Source organism: Culex quinquefasciatus, chromosome 2 (genome assembly GCF_015732765.1).
Source record: "Culex quinquefasciatus strain JHB chromosome 2, VPISU_Cqui_1.0_pri_paternal, whole genome shotgun sequence".
In the NCBI taxonomy this organism is placed as follows: domain Eukaryota; kingdom Metazoa; phylum Arthropoda; class Insecta; order Diptera; family Culicidae; genus Culex; species Culex quinquefasciatus.
In genome coordinates, this window is record NC_051862.1 from 94,581,403 (window position 1) to 94,597,813 (window position 16,411).

Genomic DNA, 16,411 nt, shown 5'->3' on the forward strand with positions numbered 1-16,411 from the left:
TGGACCACCTTTCGGCCCATGGGTCATTCACTATTTAAACCGAATTCCCCTAGCCAAGCAATGTTTAGAACCTGTACTGAAATTGATTGGAATCCCCACGAGTGCTCCCCCCCCCCCCCAGCGAACATCTCCATAAATTCTCGCACCTTTCTGGCCCGCTTGCTTCCCAGATCCGATGGGAGCAGAGGAGTGATGGGCACCCGGGATTAAAAGTACATTTTCGTCTCTCGACGTCAGAATTCCAGCCAGAAGAGACAGCAAACACATTGCACCCACCACCAGAGGAGAGATCAATGGCTGTGCCGTCCTGTCCATTGCACCCATCGCGATATGGGCAACAGTCAAGAGGAGGTACGGTGAGGACAGAGTTCAGGTATAATCCTCTCCATTCCATTTCCGTCTCTAAATGTTGCACGTGCCAAACGACTGGAATCGTCTTATCTTACTCTTCCTTGTCGTCGTGAGTGCGTGCGTGCGTGTGTGTGTGTCTGTACATTACTGTACATATTTAATTTGGTTAGATCGTCTTGTTGAGGGAGTTTGAGTTCGTTATTCTCGGATGACCCGTTTTGTGCAAACTCATCCCCCGAAAACGTCTTCCAGGAGTGGCTGTCGATGCGCAGAAGAAACTCCCCCCAAAAAGTAGAAAGTCGACGACCATTAAACAAAGGGCATTTTCCGACGACGACGTCTTTGGTTGCGTCTTATCCGGATCGAGACGACGACGGTTGTTGTGTGATGATGCAGTTTCCTTTGTGTGGCTTTGGGAGATGTTTTCGCGCGTTCCACAAATTGGCAAATACACGAAATCGATAAGAGGCCAGCGGAGCACGGCGTTGTTATCAGTTTGGGACTATTCTTCTTTGTGTGATGCACGGGAAAGAGATGCCACAGACGGCTTGGTCAATATTTGCACAGATGTTTATCACTTCTTCTGGGGTGGATTTGTTGTTGCTGTTGTAACGCCTTTTTATTGGTGTAAAAATGCAAAATTATCAGCTGGGTTTTTCACAAACAAACTCTAGTATTTGGTTCAAAATTGAGAAGTAAGTTTCCTGACATATTGAAAAACTAGTTAAGGTATAGTTTGTGGTTTTATCCCTTATCCCCGAATCCCACTTTCTCGAATCCCATATCCCCGAAATGTCCACTTCCCCGAAAATCATTTTTCCGAAAATTCCACATCCCCGAATGTCATTTACCTGAATGGCCATTTTACCGAACTGTCTTTTTCCCGAATTTACATATACCAGAATGGTTACTTTCCCAAAAGTTAAATTGTCCCGAATAATAACCTAGGTATAAAATACATTATTTTTTAGGGATATTTTCACAAATGCATGACCTTAATGTTAAATTCTCCTACGTGTGTTTTCAAGTATAAAAAAAAACAAATAATTTTTTTTTATATGGGCAATTTTCAGCAAAAAACAATTTTACAAAACGGTATCCACGTGGTAAGGATTCCACAGCAACGGTATTGTTATGCGACGACTCGATGCGCAGGATTCAGTTTGTTCTAGATTTTGTTCAACTGAACTGATTTGTCTTTATTGATTTTGGCTAGGTTTATGAAGGCTTTGAACTACCGTAAAAAGGGGTGACTTTGATAGGTTTGAGATTTTTCCGCTAAATGAAGAGTACAAATCAATGGTTTGGAATCATACTGACCGTGGTAGAGAAGTACTCAAAGTACCTCAAGAAGAAATTTTCATTACATTTTGAAAAGTTTAAAAAGTTACTCCACTAGTAATAAGAAAATGATAATGAAAGGCATTATTCCAAACTTCTCAAAATGTCATGATTTTGAATCGGAAAATGGAATGCATTTTCGGATTCCTTGGACAATTTTTCACTAGGAGAAGGTAAAATAATCTTGTAAATATTAAGTAATATATGTTTTTGAAACATAATTCAAAAAAAAATTCCAAATTTATAGGCAATTTCATTTGAACAAAATTCATATCAAATGTGAAAACTTGTGATTCGTGCTTTGAATTCAGTTTAAAATGCAATATAAATCGATAATTTTATGAAAAATACTAGATTAAATTTCAGGCAAAATTTCGACTTTTTAACAATTTTACCAAAAATTTATAGAAATTTTGCTAAAAAGCTTATAAACTTAGTTAACTAAATATAAACATCGATTTTTTAAAAACTGTGTCAGCAATGATGGCCAGCACTGATGTGATGGTACATTTAACTTAAAAATAAACTCCTCTAATCTGATTTTAACAAGAAAAACTTTGACTATCAATCACAGTCACCCCGGAATTTAAAATGAGAATTTTTAACGTAATTATTATTCTAAACATTATAGAAAAAACTTATTTTCAGAAATAGTGCATGGACTTTGTTTGGCCTACCCCAGTACATGTTTTAAAAATAATAATCTTGAGAAAAACCTTTCCAGTTGGGAAATATTCCAAAAATAAATTGAAATGAGCATGAGCATGAGCATGAGCATGAGCATGAGCATGAGAGATCACCCATGGTTGCCCCTCCGTTGCTGAACAGAACCGTAATATCCTTTCAGCACTACTGATTATAGGCTTCGACGATCTAGTGGTGTTTCCCTTATCAACAGCATGTATGAATGCGCTGAAAAGATAAAACACCATGATTGCTAAAGCTAGATCAGTTGCGAATAGGTAACAGTCATTGGCCACCAACGGCGCCCGCCATGTCAGTTTGTAGACCTCGATTTTAAGGGACGGGAATGTTAGTTAGCGCAGGTTGCTACTAGGGCAGCTGATTTACTCTGTGCTTACACCCCACGAGCGCCAGGAACCTGAAAACTTGTTAGTAGGATAGGGTGTTTGGTCAGGATTCATCATAGAAGATGATGATGCGACCCAAAATCATAGTGTTTGTTGAACGGTATTTTGTATTATTCTCAAGGCAAGCAATCGGAGGCTGCGGATGAGACATTTCCCGTTTATCTGTAGTTAAATTTTAAATGAAATGGTCTAGTCTTAGACAGCCGGCTGTGGAAAGATAGAACCAAAATCATTTGTAATTAAAACTGAAGGGTTAAACAGTGTAATTTTTAACTTGAGATGATTTCACGAGTTTTGAATGATTGATGTTTAGTGAGGTACTGATTAACTTTGCGAACGACGAGTTACGATGTATCGAGATGAAATGGTATGATAGGGTTTTGTTGTTGTTGCACATCGACAACGGACGCGAAAAATTTACCGACCCGACGAAAAGGCATCGCAAATCGAACTGACTGTCATCGGGACAGTCAAAGCCAGCCGCACCTTCACACGCACACACGCACGCGAAAAAAAACGAAAAACACACTGCGACGGACGCGAAAAATTTTGCGACCCAACGAAAAGGCATCGCAAATCCCAAACTTGGTAGAATCTTTTTAACGGCTTAAAGTAATAGTTCTGTATTTCCAGAACGATTTGGCTAATACAAAAAATGGTCAAAGTGTTCATTAGGGTGGGTCATTTTTTTTAAAGGTGCTCGGATCTAGCTGGAATAAGGGCCATCTTGTAGAGGGTAACCGTAGGGACTCTCATCTCAAATTTGAACTTATTTGGTTAAAAACTGGCTTGTCACTGGCGGGATAAAATTTACAAGGAAGTTACTAAGGAAAACGCGTGATTTTTCTTTAAACGCTCCTACAAGCTAAGCGACACACTTTAGTCCACACATACACTACACGCAAACATATTCCGGTGAACATCGGATGCGCATTCGGCTTTGACCATCCGATGTTCAAACCTTTGAACATCGAACGTTCAAATTTCGTAAAAATTACCAACACAATTAAAACTTATTTCAATGTATGTGTGAACCTCCCTATCGAGCTGCTCTCTTCTTCTTTAACTTTGTTTCAATAGCGGGGATTCCTCCTTCATCGCGTTTGACAGTTGGAGTTTTTTTTTTGCTAGCGCAACGTTTTGTGTTGCCCGGAATAAATCCGTAATTTTCCGGATCTTTCATTAAAATTTAAATTTCAGTGTGTTAAGATCAGAAACTTATTTTTTTTCTGTGAACCGACATCCCGGTCGCGCTGCAGGTAAGGCAGTCAACGCTTTGAAATTCTTGCTTAATTTAATTACGAGTACACTGAATCAACAGGAAATGGCCGCTAACTTCACCTGCCAGGACATTGACGCGTACGCGAACCTGATCGGCATAAACTCGTTCTGCAAAACGCGCTGGGCCAGCAACCAGAACCAGCTGGTGACATCCGAGACGTTGTCGCCGGTCGAGGACGACTCGGTTGGTAACCTGAACCTGGCGAACGCCGAGCAGTGTGGCTTCTGCAGCCGCACCCGGACTGATGACGTTCAACCCAAACCAGCAGATCTCGCTGGATCAGCTTCAGCTGCTGAGTCAGCTGCAGGTGCGTTACTTGCTTTTCGCTCTAAGGATAATTTCGAACCAATTATTTCTCCCCTTATCAGGCCACCAAGACCGCATCCGGAGCGACGGTCCTCCACCACACGCCCGGCGCAACTGGCTAAGTAACGGCTGCGGACGGAAGCTAGCAGCAGCAACCCAAGTTTGTGTTCAACGTGGACGCAGCAGCCCCAAACGGGACGTCCTCCGGCGTTGATTCCGGTTGACGCGTCAGGAATGCCCACGAAGATAGCCAAAAAGAGTGACAAGTCACGCAAGGAGAAGAACCGGCTGGCCGGAGTACGACAGGCGCCGGTAGATCAACAAAGTGCAGCCGCAGCGGCCGCCGTTCCCGGAGGATACCAGTTTGAGGTTAGTCCCGCTCCGGCACCCATTCAAAACCCGGCTGGAAACGTCGTCCAGGAGCTTCAAATTGACGTGGACTCGGAGACCGATTCCAACCAGGAAGCGCAGAAAGGCTGAAAAGCGCGAACAGCAGCGCAAACTAGTCGAAGGCGAAACCAAACCGGGCGCCAACATCGATGACGACAAGGACGCGGACGACGACTCGGACGAAGAAATTGTCAACGTTCCACTGCCACAGACTCGCGGAGGCGGCAACTCAACAACCCCCGCAACAAATAATCGCATTCAACCGAGAGAACCTCCACCAACAGCTCCAATCGTCGTCCAGCAGCAGTAGCAGCAGGACAAAGAGGAAGGTGGAGACTCCGGCATCGATGCCAACAGCCAGGGCACGTGCTCGAGCTCGGACTTCAAGTCCGCCAGCAGTCTGATCGAGCAACAGCGAAAGAACAAAAAAAACGCAAACAACAACTCCAGCAAGCTCACCAACAACAACAACAATCGCACGTCAGCTCGGTCGTCACGGCCAAGCAACTCTAGCAGCAGCAGTACGCGAGCGCACGCACAACCAGGGCTGCCAGTGTCCACCTGAGGCAAGTGCTTTTCGCGCCGAGGTCACATCCGAACGCACACCCTTCGCGGTCCCTTCCTCGCAACGATCTTCGTTTCACGCTCAACTTCAAACGACCATCTGGACGCTCACGTGTAGAAGCCATTTAAGTGCAACGTCTGCCAGATGGTTTTCGTGACAAGTCGAACCAGCGGGCGCACGCCCAAACGCACTCCAACACCAAGCCCCACCCTTTGCCCTCAAGTCCTGCCAGTACAAGCACGAGGACTAATCCTGTATGAAGAAATACATCCGGAAAGCACCGGGTAAAAGCTAACAGGACATTCGTCCAAGAGTGGCGCCGGAAGGTCGAAAAGGACCAGCACGGATCATCATCGTTTTCGTCTTCCTTAACATCTTTATCCAGCAGTGATGGCCATTCCTTCCCGGGATCATAGAGGTACGACCAAAAAGGTACGAAAATTGTTCATCTTATGAACATAAATCTCACTCACAATTTTCACTCTTTCCAAAGCGTGCATTTCTCGTTTGTGCACCCCGCCCCGGCCAAAACCTGCTTAAGAAGCGACCTCGCCGTCTCCGCCATCAGAAAGAGCCACCCACTTCCGGTCCGTACATCAAGAAGTGGAGTTGGAATCTTGGAGCACGTGAAGTGGACCTGGCCGTGGGTTAACTAGCGAAACTTCAAGCGCACATAAAGCAGCACCGGACTGGTTTGGGTCGGCAAAAACAAAGCTGCAACCATGGCACGAAAATTGCCAAAGGTATGTAGGAAGATCCCCTGAATATGAACAAAGTTCTAAAACCTTTCTTATCTTCACACAGAACTTAAGCAAGTCACTTCGAACATGCAGACCCACAAGAACCTGACTGCGCTCCGGACTGGTCCCGGACAATTATAAGAACCGGTGTTGAAATTACAAATCGAATGGCGTGGCAGCAGAATGAAATAGACTGGCGCCGATAACAGAGCGGAAGTTTTGCGTGCCTATGCGTGGTTCTTCCGACCGATCGAGGTCGATCTGGTACTGGTCGAGCATGACCAAGCGGAAGCTCGCATGAAAACCACCGGTACCGCACGGCCGACTGTTCCGGCAGAAAAATTTCGATGCGCTGGAATCGAACGGCCAAAGACCACACGGCAGAAACAATTGATTAAGCAATTAGTCCTGATTTTGTTGATTTCAACTCTGCTACTAGAAAAGTGGTTTGCCGATGACTGGAGTAACAAAGATTGATTGTTAAACGTTCGTTTTAAAAGCTGAATTAAAAAAATATTTATCGTTTTATCAATTATTTCCTTTTGTAGGGAATATTAATCAAAATAGATGTTTTTATTTCTTTAACTTGAAAATTAAACAAAATAAATCTATTGTTTTCAATGTAAACAGTTTGATTTAGTTTAATTTTGAAATTAAAGCGATAAAAACATCTGTTTTGATTAACATTCTCTTAAATAAATTAAATTATACCCAAAATACTCATTAAACAGAGCCATCTAGTGACAAAACATTGAACAGAGCCATCTAGTGGCGAAAAGCGGTACTGCCCAGCAGCGGCAATGTACGGTGGCGCCGCCAGTGTTGAATAGAGAAAACAGCAAAAAGCTGCACGGGGCGACACGCACACAATCAAAGGAAATGTCAAATTCCATTCAAAGCAAGATGAACATCGGATGGTCAACGCGCTTTGAGCATCGAATGATCATGATCGTTTATGACCATTCGATGCTCAAAATTTCGGTACCAATGATCAAAGAATTCGCATTGGTTGTTTTGCGTGTAGGTAGTCGTGTCGTGGTGGTCCAAAGAATAAATTCCAAGAAGAGAATCTTACAAAAACTTTAAAATATCCGGATCTAATTTATATTAAGTAAACGATGTCCGATTTCATCATCCGACACATCGTTGGTTAGGTAAAGGGACCATCCATAAACCACGTGGACACTTTAGGGGGGGGGGGGGTATGGTGATTGTCCACGATCCATACAAAAAAGTTTATTTTTGTATGGACAATTGTCCACGAGGGGGGGGGGGGGAGTAACAGAATCTCAAAAAAGTGTCCACGTGGTTTATGGATGGTCCCAAAAGAACTTTCCAACGAGTCCACAACATTGAAGATCTGGCAACCCTGTCTCGAGTTTTGAACACACAGGGTTGTTACGGAGAAGACGAAAAAAATCCGCGCCGTCCCAAATTCCAATCCGCGCCAAATCCGCGCCATCCCAAATTCCAAAATAATTTCGCGACAACATACAAGAGAGTTTCATTTTTTATGAAATAAAAAAAAAATATTTGGGAATAAAATCAAGAGCTCCATCAGAAGAAACACAAAAATCACAGACGATTAAATAAACTTGTATAAAAATAGTCGTATGAGGCCGAATCTCAGAACGCAGAAAATTTTATGCACATTTTTTTTTTTTTTGCTAGGATGAGTGAACTAGAGTGAGAAGCCATAACAATCATTTCGGCAAAAAAAAGAAATTCTAAATAGAAATTAAAACATTAAACATCAAATCAAATTTAAATTCTAAAATTAAAACAATTAAAAACGATCATAAAATTTATAAGTTTGAAAATCTTGAAAAATTCATAAATCTAGGGATCTGAAATTTAAAATGCAGTTGACTTGATGATTTTCGCCACTCAAAAAATCGAAACACGAAATTTGTATTTATTTTCTTCTTAAAATTTTTCGAACCTAAAATATGTCTCTGAAAATACTCCAATATTATCAGTTTTTCTTACCTATCATCAAAAACAACACCAAGTCTGTTTGTCCCATCATTACACTTCTACGCATAATTGTCCCACCAAGTATTTTCTCTCATAGAATCATCAGTTTAACGAAGCATTATGCCTTGTTTATCTATTGTATAGCAAGAGGATCGTAAATAAGAGTGATAAACTATTAACTGGGGCAATTAGGGACACATAGGACGGATAGGAACCCACGGGACAATTATGCGTAGAAACACAGAAATCGGTCGAAAATTTTCAAAAGCGTTTTTCTCAGTTGCACTTTTTTGAACATGGGACAATTATGCGTAGAACGGCAGTATGATGGTGACAAAAATAATATCATTTAAGAATTTAAGAATTTTGCAGTTCTTTTTTCAAAAGGTTCTGAATTTAAGAATTAAAGAATTTTGAAATTAAGGGATCATCTAATTTCAAAATTTAAGAATTTGAGAATTTGAGAATTTAAGAATTTAAGAATTTAAGAATTTAAGAATTTAAGAATTTAAGAATTTAAATATTTAAGAATTTAAGAATTTTAGAATTTTAGAATTTTAGAATTTTAGAATTTCAGAATTTTAGAATTTTAGAATTTTAGAATTTTAGAATTTTAGAATTTTAGAATTTTAGAATTTTAGAATTTAAGAATTTAACAATTTAATAATTTAAGAATTTAAGAATTTAAAAAAGTAAAACTGTTAAAACTCCCAAAACTAGGATCAAGTAGCACGTGCAAACGGAGTACATTTTCCATACGCTAACGGACTTTTACTGATTGACGACTTAACTGTTCCAACAAAGCAATAAACACAAAATTAATTTTAAGGGAAAATGCCAGAAAAACTTTTTTTTAATGGATGTATTACCTGTAAACCATCGAGACAGATAAAATAAGAATCTAAAATCCGATTCGATTAGAATATCTAAGCAAAGCATGATCGTAATTTTGAGATCATAATTAACAAAAAGAAAGTTGAAATAAAATCAGATAGACCGTCAAAATAGAGAAGAAAAAAGAAAGCATCGAAATATGAAAATTTAAGAAGTAAATAAATCTTCTACAGAAGGAGGAAAACATACAGAGATTGACAACCAGTGAGCCGATTATGAACAATAAATACAACTAAAGTCACATACCTGATGATGGGTAATACCCATCTTACCGTAGCTGGAAAAAGGCACTTTTAGCGAGAGCTGCAATTGCTTGATGGCCTACATGCCCTGGCGATCTCCAAATTGAAGTTTCAATCGCTTACAGCCGCATCCGGAGCATCACGCGGACGCTGTAGTTTCTCTTCGTCCTTTAAGTGTTCGTCTTCTTTCCTTGTGGTGTAAGCTGCTTTCTTTGGTTGTTCTTGTTTTATTTCTCGACCCTTGATCTGGAACCGGTTCGAAAAGAACAGAAAAAAGGACAGCAGTATCTTCCGAAACCTATGATGTATTTCAAATTTTATTTTTATTTTGTGTACCGTAAACTGGGGTGACTTTGATAGGTTTTTCAAATGCCCGTCAAATTAATATCTAAACATTTTTGAGATTTTTTAATATGTAAGCATTAAGGGATAGCTTATTATCGAACTGTCTGAAAGTAACTTGAATCTCAAATCCCCGAAATTTTAATTACAGAGCCAAACATTCCTTTACATACCTATTTTTAAACCTGTCTTGCTGCTTCCAAAAACAATAAACATTAATTGTTTGGACCTTGGACTGGGCCGACGGAACGCGAGAGATCCTAACAGATTTTACGAACAAGAATATTGAGACTCTTGCAATTTTACATATTATAAAAGCGGTGATTTCTATCAACAGAAGTATATAAATATAAATAAATGTGCGATATATATCAACATCGGAAACCATCTTTGCAAGTAGCCCTGAAACGACGGCAACGTGTGGCTCCATCTCCAGGGCTAAAATTTGCTGAAAGATCAAAAAGTTTTAAGAGCGAGTCCACGAACAGGGCATACCCCTGAATGGAACGTCGTTTGGACCTCACCAATCTGCCTGAAATTTTCAGGGGTTGTTTGTACATATAAAACTAGCATCTGGCCAAAATATGAGCACTCTAGGTCAACGGGAAATGGGGCAAATAGGGACACAAAGTTTGGAGGTTCAAAAACGTAAAAAAATCTTAAAAAGGCTATAACTTAGGCAAAATTCAATTTAATTTCACAATTTTAAATGCATTTCAAAGGGCTTCAAAAATGCAACAAAACGCAGGGTAATTCTAAAGGGAGTTATTGGCATTTTAGTGAAAAAACAGCATAATTTTCAAACTGAAATAAAAAAGTGTTCCATCCAGACATCAACTCGGTTCGACCTGCAGCTTGTAGAGGACATCTGATACTACTATCTGAGACTGAGACCGCTTTGGGTAAGGCAGTTTAACAAATTGAATAGACACTTTTACTTTTAGTGAAATTTTTGGTTGCAAATTTTTGCTCGGGGGACCCCTTAGATCCCATTTTATAGTGATAATTTTATCATATTCGTGTTCCTGAGACAATTTCACAATAGAAACATACATAGAAATGTATGTTATCATCCATTTTAACCTTTTAAAAAAAGAAAGATAAAAAAATTAAGAAACTGCTTTTTTCTGGTGTCATCTTGATGAACTTGAACGAACTTGATTTTCAATAAATGTGAATCGAAGTTTTTTTTTTAACTTTCATTTTTTAAAGGGTTAAAATGGATGAAAACAAACATTTCCATGCATGTTTCTAATGTGAAATTGTCTCAGGAACACGAATGTATGTATGTATGTATGTATGTATGTATGTATGTATGTATGATCCCCATACCCGCAGGCAACTTGGTCCTGGAACACATGTGAGCTCTAGGTGAACAATTCGATCATCTTTTACTCCGTAATCTGTACACCCACAAATACCGGCGCATAAAATAAAATGGTTTCCCTTTTCCCTCCCCAAGCGCCGGAAATTTGTAGCGGGTGTAGGGACACTTTGCATAGACGCCCTTGTTCCCATCACGTTACTGAGGGTATGGAGCGACGAGAAATTAATAAGCATACCCCCTCAATCGAACCTTCATTAGAGAAGCAGGCAATCTACAACTCACAGCGAACGACCAAGGGAACACCCTACCGCGTATTTAGTAAAATTGGCGTGGTTGGTCTTAAATGGATTGTATGAATGTTAGAGTAAGTGAAAGTATATTCTGAAATTTATACAGGAAAGATCTCACCAAATCGGATAGCTTCAACTCCGGCATCATCGGTCTTGAATCTGACTTGAATCTTCTGAGACTTCTGGCCTTGATTTGCTGGACTGCCGAAACCGGAACTGGCACATCACCAAAACAGCAAAAAACTTCCTGGTTGCCAGTTAAATCTTTAGAGGCCTCGAGCTCGAGTCAATGAGAGCTACCGATCCTGGCTGATATCCGCCGTTGCTGTTTATCCGCCATTATTTTCCGCAATGGCCATTTCCTGTTCGCCATCCAAGTTTCACCGTTATGGCTATCACTGGCCACAAACAGATTTGCCGGCGAAATATCCGTATTTCCACTAACTTTTTGTTTTTGAAACAAGAATTTTAGGGTTGAAAAATGACAGCACGAAAAAGTTACGTCCGATCTCGCGCACGGATTGCTTCGATCTTCAAATTGTCTCAGGAACACGAATATGATAAAATTATCACCAGAAAATGGGATCTAAGGGATCCTCCGAGCAAAAATTTACTTCCAAAAAATTCACTAAAAGTAAAAGTGTCTATTTGATACGTTAAACTGCCTTACCCAAAGTGGTCTCAGTCTCAGATGGTAGTCCCAGATGTCCTCTACAAGCTGCAGGTCGAACCGAGTTGATATCTGGATGGAACACTTTTTTATTTCAGCTCGAAAATTATGCCATTTTTTCACTAAAATGCCAATAACTCCCTTTAGAATTGACCAATTGGGATGCTCTACCCTGCATTTTGTTGCATTTTTGAAGGCCTTTAAGATGCATATAAAATTGTGAAATTAATATTCCAAAAATAAATTGAAATCCTATCAAAGTCACCCCAGTTTACTGTAATTTTGGTTTTTCTTTTTTTTTACGTCAAATTCGAATTTTGCGAGCAACCCTTTTTAGTCAAATCTAAATAGTTGATTATTGAATTACAAAATGCATATTCCATTACCGCCATTTTGGATTTGAATTACTTAACCACTTTAAAGTTGTTAAGGGGTTATGCCAAAAAAGACGACTCAAGAAATTGTTTGTTATTCGATTATCCGAATGGAACTTTTGACAAGGCTCTGGGAGTCTGGACTGTATTTTGATTTTCAACTAAATACATTTTTGCAAAATGATCAATGTATCAAATCAACGCTGTCGTGCTGTCTTGTCGTTTGACGCTTTTTGACGTTCCGAGAAAAAAACGCGTTTTAATGTTTTACTTCGAATAAACGAAAAATAGAGCAAGCAATGTAAACAATAACAAACACGTTTTGTTTGGTTGACGTTTGGTAATAATTCTGACCTTAAATCCCTTTGGCCAGTTGTCACACTTACATCCATTTCAGGCAGTGTCAAGTTAGCACGAGACGATATTTTTCGGGTTTTATTGAATATCTCAGGATTGAAATCGAATTTTGGGTAGGCTAGATGTTTATCTACATCATTTGTCATAGTCGGAAATTTTGTTGGATTCGGCGGTATCAGTTCTTTTTGAAAGGCAATTGGAGTACCTAAATCTCAGAATCCGGAGTTCGAATCCTTTAACTCCGCAGACTTAGAAAATATTCAAAATTCAGGGGAAGCTCGGATTTTTTTAACGTTCAATTGTGGACATGATACTGTATTGATCGCTCTTCCCCGATACCCGCCTGACGTGGTTCGGGGAAGTGGCGTTCGGGTCATTCGGGGAAATGATTTTCAGTGATGTGACCGTTCGGGTAAATGACATTTCGGGAAAGTGTCTTTTCGGAGAAGTGGCATTCGGGGAAATGTCTATTCAGGAATGAGGCTTTCGGGGAAATGTCATAGATTCTAGTTTGTCTTCATGATGATTTTTTTGATAGGAATATTTGCATTGATGAATTCATCATCATTGATAGGAATATTTTTCATTTTCTGGCATAGATTATGTATTAGCACAACTCCGTAATCATTGTTGTTGTTTGTTCATTTATTTGAGGCAACTGCAACATTAAAAATAATTGTGTATACTTTGGATAAATCAATGATTTATTCGAAAAACGTTTTTATAGACACACTGGATATGATTAATACGACCACCCAAGGCTATTTTTAACATTTTGATTGGCTTGAAAAGTCCTAGTGAAAAGTTTGAGGAAATCCAACCTCCATTCTCAATAGAAATATATTAAATCCCACACTTAATTTCCCTTCATTTCAAAATAGCAATCAACTTCAGTCGAGGGCATCGACCGAATTCAAATCCATCACACTCTGCACAACACAGTATTACAAGTTGGTGCGATATGGATTACTTCATGCAGATGGGGAAGGGACAATCCATAGATTACGAGAAACGCTGTAACCGGGGTGCTCATCCCCCCTCATCGTTTTATAAGGACGATCCCCTCTCAACGTTAATAACATTAGCGCGCGGGTATAATCCAACAAAGTGCTGTACTATACTCTGTGCGTGTGTGTTCAGTGCACCGACAGTGATAAAATTAAAATGTTGAAAACACAACGAGAGAAAGAGAATCTGTACGTGACGCGGCCATGATGGCAGAGAATGAATGGAAAATGGGATTAAAATATAAATAAAATGATTGATAATGTGTTTATTGGCCGCTTCCTGATTAACGGTGACGCCCTGGCTTATTACTCGCTGGCTGGCGCACAAAAGAAGCACAAAAAAGGTGTTGTGCCGCCGAACGGCCCATGGAAATTAGGGGGCGGTCCGTAATCCGGCGGCTAATCTAATCGCAAAGAGAGGATCTTTATGAGTGTCTTTGTTTTTTTTTTTTGCGATATCACAGTGCGATAATGGTGACGTATAAAAAGCACTGCACTATGGAATTTTTAATTGCATTCGATATCATGTCCATGCAACATACATTTTAAAATACTTTGTTGTTTTGTAGTAACTTCAAGGATAGTTGAAATAGGATTTAAGATTGTTTTCTATCGAAAATTTGCCTTTTATACATCGTTTCAGGGGAAAAAGACAGCCAAACGACATAGTTTTAAAGATTATTCTTGAGACTGCAGCATTCAGCTATCACAAGTCTGAATATAAATAAATTTAAATGAATTCAAAACTAATACTTTTTTAAGATCTCACAGGTAATTAGGTAGAACAATTTCAGCTAGTGTTGAAATAAAACCCATCATCTCACTTTACAGTTACTTCCCATCGAACGATACTCACTTTGGTCTCAATCACCTGCGGTGCCGAACTCTTGCTATCTTTCATGCCGGCCACCGACAACGAGGCAGCAGCTGCCGGCGACGAACCGGGACCGGTTCCCACGCCATCCGCCGGACTCCGCTTAACCCGGCCGGCACCGTCCGCGGAACCACCCCGGTTGATCACCATCGGGCGCCGCACGGACGGATCGTCCTCGTCGTAGTCCACGTGCAGAATGTCCGGCGGAAATCCGTGCCGGACGGCCTGGACCGACGAAACCCATCCGGTCAACATTGTCAAAAAGATAATAAAACACGTACGGCGACGCGCCATTTTGATTTCTTTTTCTCTTTTTTCGCTGCTGCCCAGGCGGAACCTGCAGGCAAAGAACGGGACGGAACAGAACCGCCGACAAGCCTGAAGATTCTTTTTCTTGTGTCACGTTCACTTAATTAAACGCTGGAATCTGCTTGCCAACGCAACAAACGTAATAAAACACACTTTTTCTTGTTACAAATAACAAGGTAAATTTACATCTAAACTTTTTTCTTCACCAAATTGAATTCACTCTTTTTTTTAGATTTTTTCACCACAATTTCATCACACGAATTCCACTTTAAAACACTTGAAATCGGTCTAATTTCAAGCGGATTTCACTTCCCACCGTTTGCCATCGGGCAACACAAGCTACAACTTTATAAAGGTGATGTTTTCCGCCAACACCAAAAACTTAAAAAAAAATAAAGATTGTGTCCACCTCTTTTTCCCCCAAGGGAACCGCCGCGTCACACGCGCAATAGATAAAAACAGACACACCGCACTTGCCAAGCCGAAAGAAAACGGTCCACACGACGAAAACTCTCCGCGATGACTGATGAAAAATCTGCGCTGCCAGAATGCAACAAAGAACACAACGACGACGCGGCCGCAAAGAAAAACTACGCCCGCCCGAGTTGACAGATCGCCTGGCCGCGCAGGCAAAAACAACAACAACCAAGCCAAGTGGTGCCAGAAGTTTGGGTTTTGCGCGTGGGGATGTCTGTAGCGATCGAGAGAAAAACTGCACGACGAGTGCTGTTGATTTTGTTCTTTTCTGTTCAGATGTTGTTAGACAAGGGAATGATGGAAAGAGAGGAATCACAAATCCGTATAAATAATTTCAAGATTTTTCAGGTGTAAACCGAAAACGCGATCTAAAATTAAAATGGAAGAATAAGGCTTTTAACTGCTTATTTAATTGTCGGTGTACAGGACGCCGCACTGTTTAATCATGTTGTTAGATTGATAGTCAAGGCTAAAAACCCAAAAATAGCATGTCTAACGGCAAATCGTGTAACAGGCCAGGTTTCGATGGATCTAGGCAAAATCGACCCCACTGAGTCCGAATATCGCGGTCACGAAGCCGGATTCCTTAAGGGCAGCGAGATATTCAAGATGGCGACCAATATGGCGGCTATATAGAGAAGTCAACAATATCACAGTATGAAGGTTGTCGACGTGTCGATTTTAACTAATTTGGGGTCGCTGAACCCGAATATGACCATGAAAATCGGTCTCGGTGACCCAGTAGCGTGTAATCCAAGATGGCGTCCAATATGGCGAAGAGAGAATCTTCAAGTATTTTTAAACAACATGTAACAGGCTTGTGACCGATCAAATTTAACTAATTTGGGGTCGCTGAACCCGAATATGACCATGAAAATCGGTCACGGTGACCCAGGAGCGTGTAATCCAAGATGGCGTCCAATATGGCGAAGAGAAAATCTTCAAGTATTTTTAAACAAGATGTAACAGGCTTGTGACCGATCAAATTTAACTAATTTGAGGTCGCTGAACTCGAATATGACCATGAAAATTGGTCACGGCGACCCAGGAGCGTTTAATCCAAGATTCTCTCTTCACCATATTGGTCGCCATCTTGGATTACACGCTCCTGGGTCGCCGTGACCGATTTTCATGGTCATATTCGGGTTCAGCGACCCCAAATTAGTTAAAATCGACACGTCGACAACCTTCATACTGTGATATTG

The 16,411-nt window shown here is 40.5% G+C and overlaps 1 protein-coding gene across 1 annotated transcript in view; it reads right to left on the bottom strand.

The window, feature by feature from the left end:
• Nucleotides 1–15,280, bottom strand: part of LOC6036878 (sortilin-related receptor) — a 77,839-nt gene extending 62,559 nt beyond the window's left edge. Inside the window, exon 1 of the mRNA XM_038257505.1 lies at nt 14,403–15,280. Coding sequence (XP_038113433.1) covers nt 14,403–14,714 — 312 coding nt within the window. The 5' untranslated portion in view covers nt 14,715–15,280. The remainder of the gene's footprint in view (nt 1–14,402) is intronic.
• Between the last annotated feature and the right edge of the window lie 1,131 nt (nt 15,281–16,411).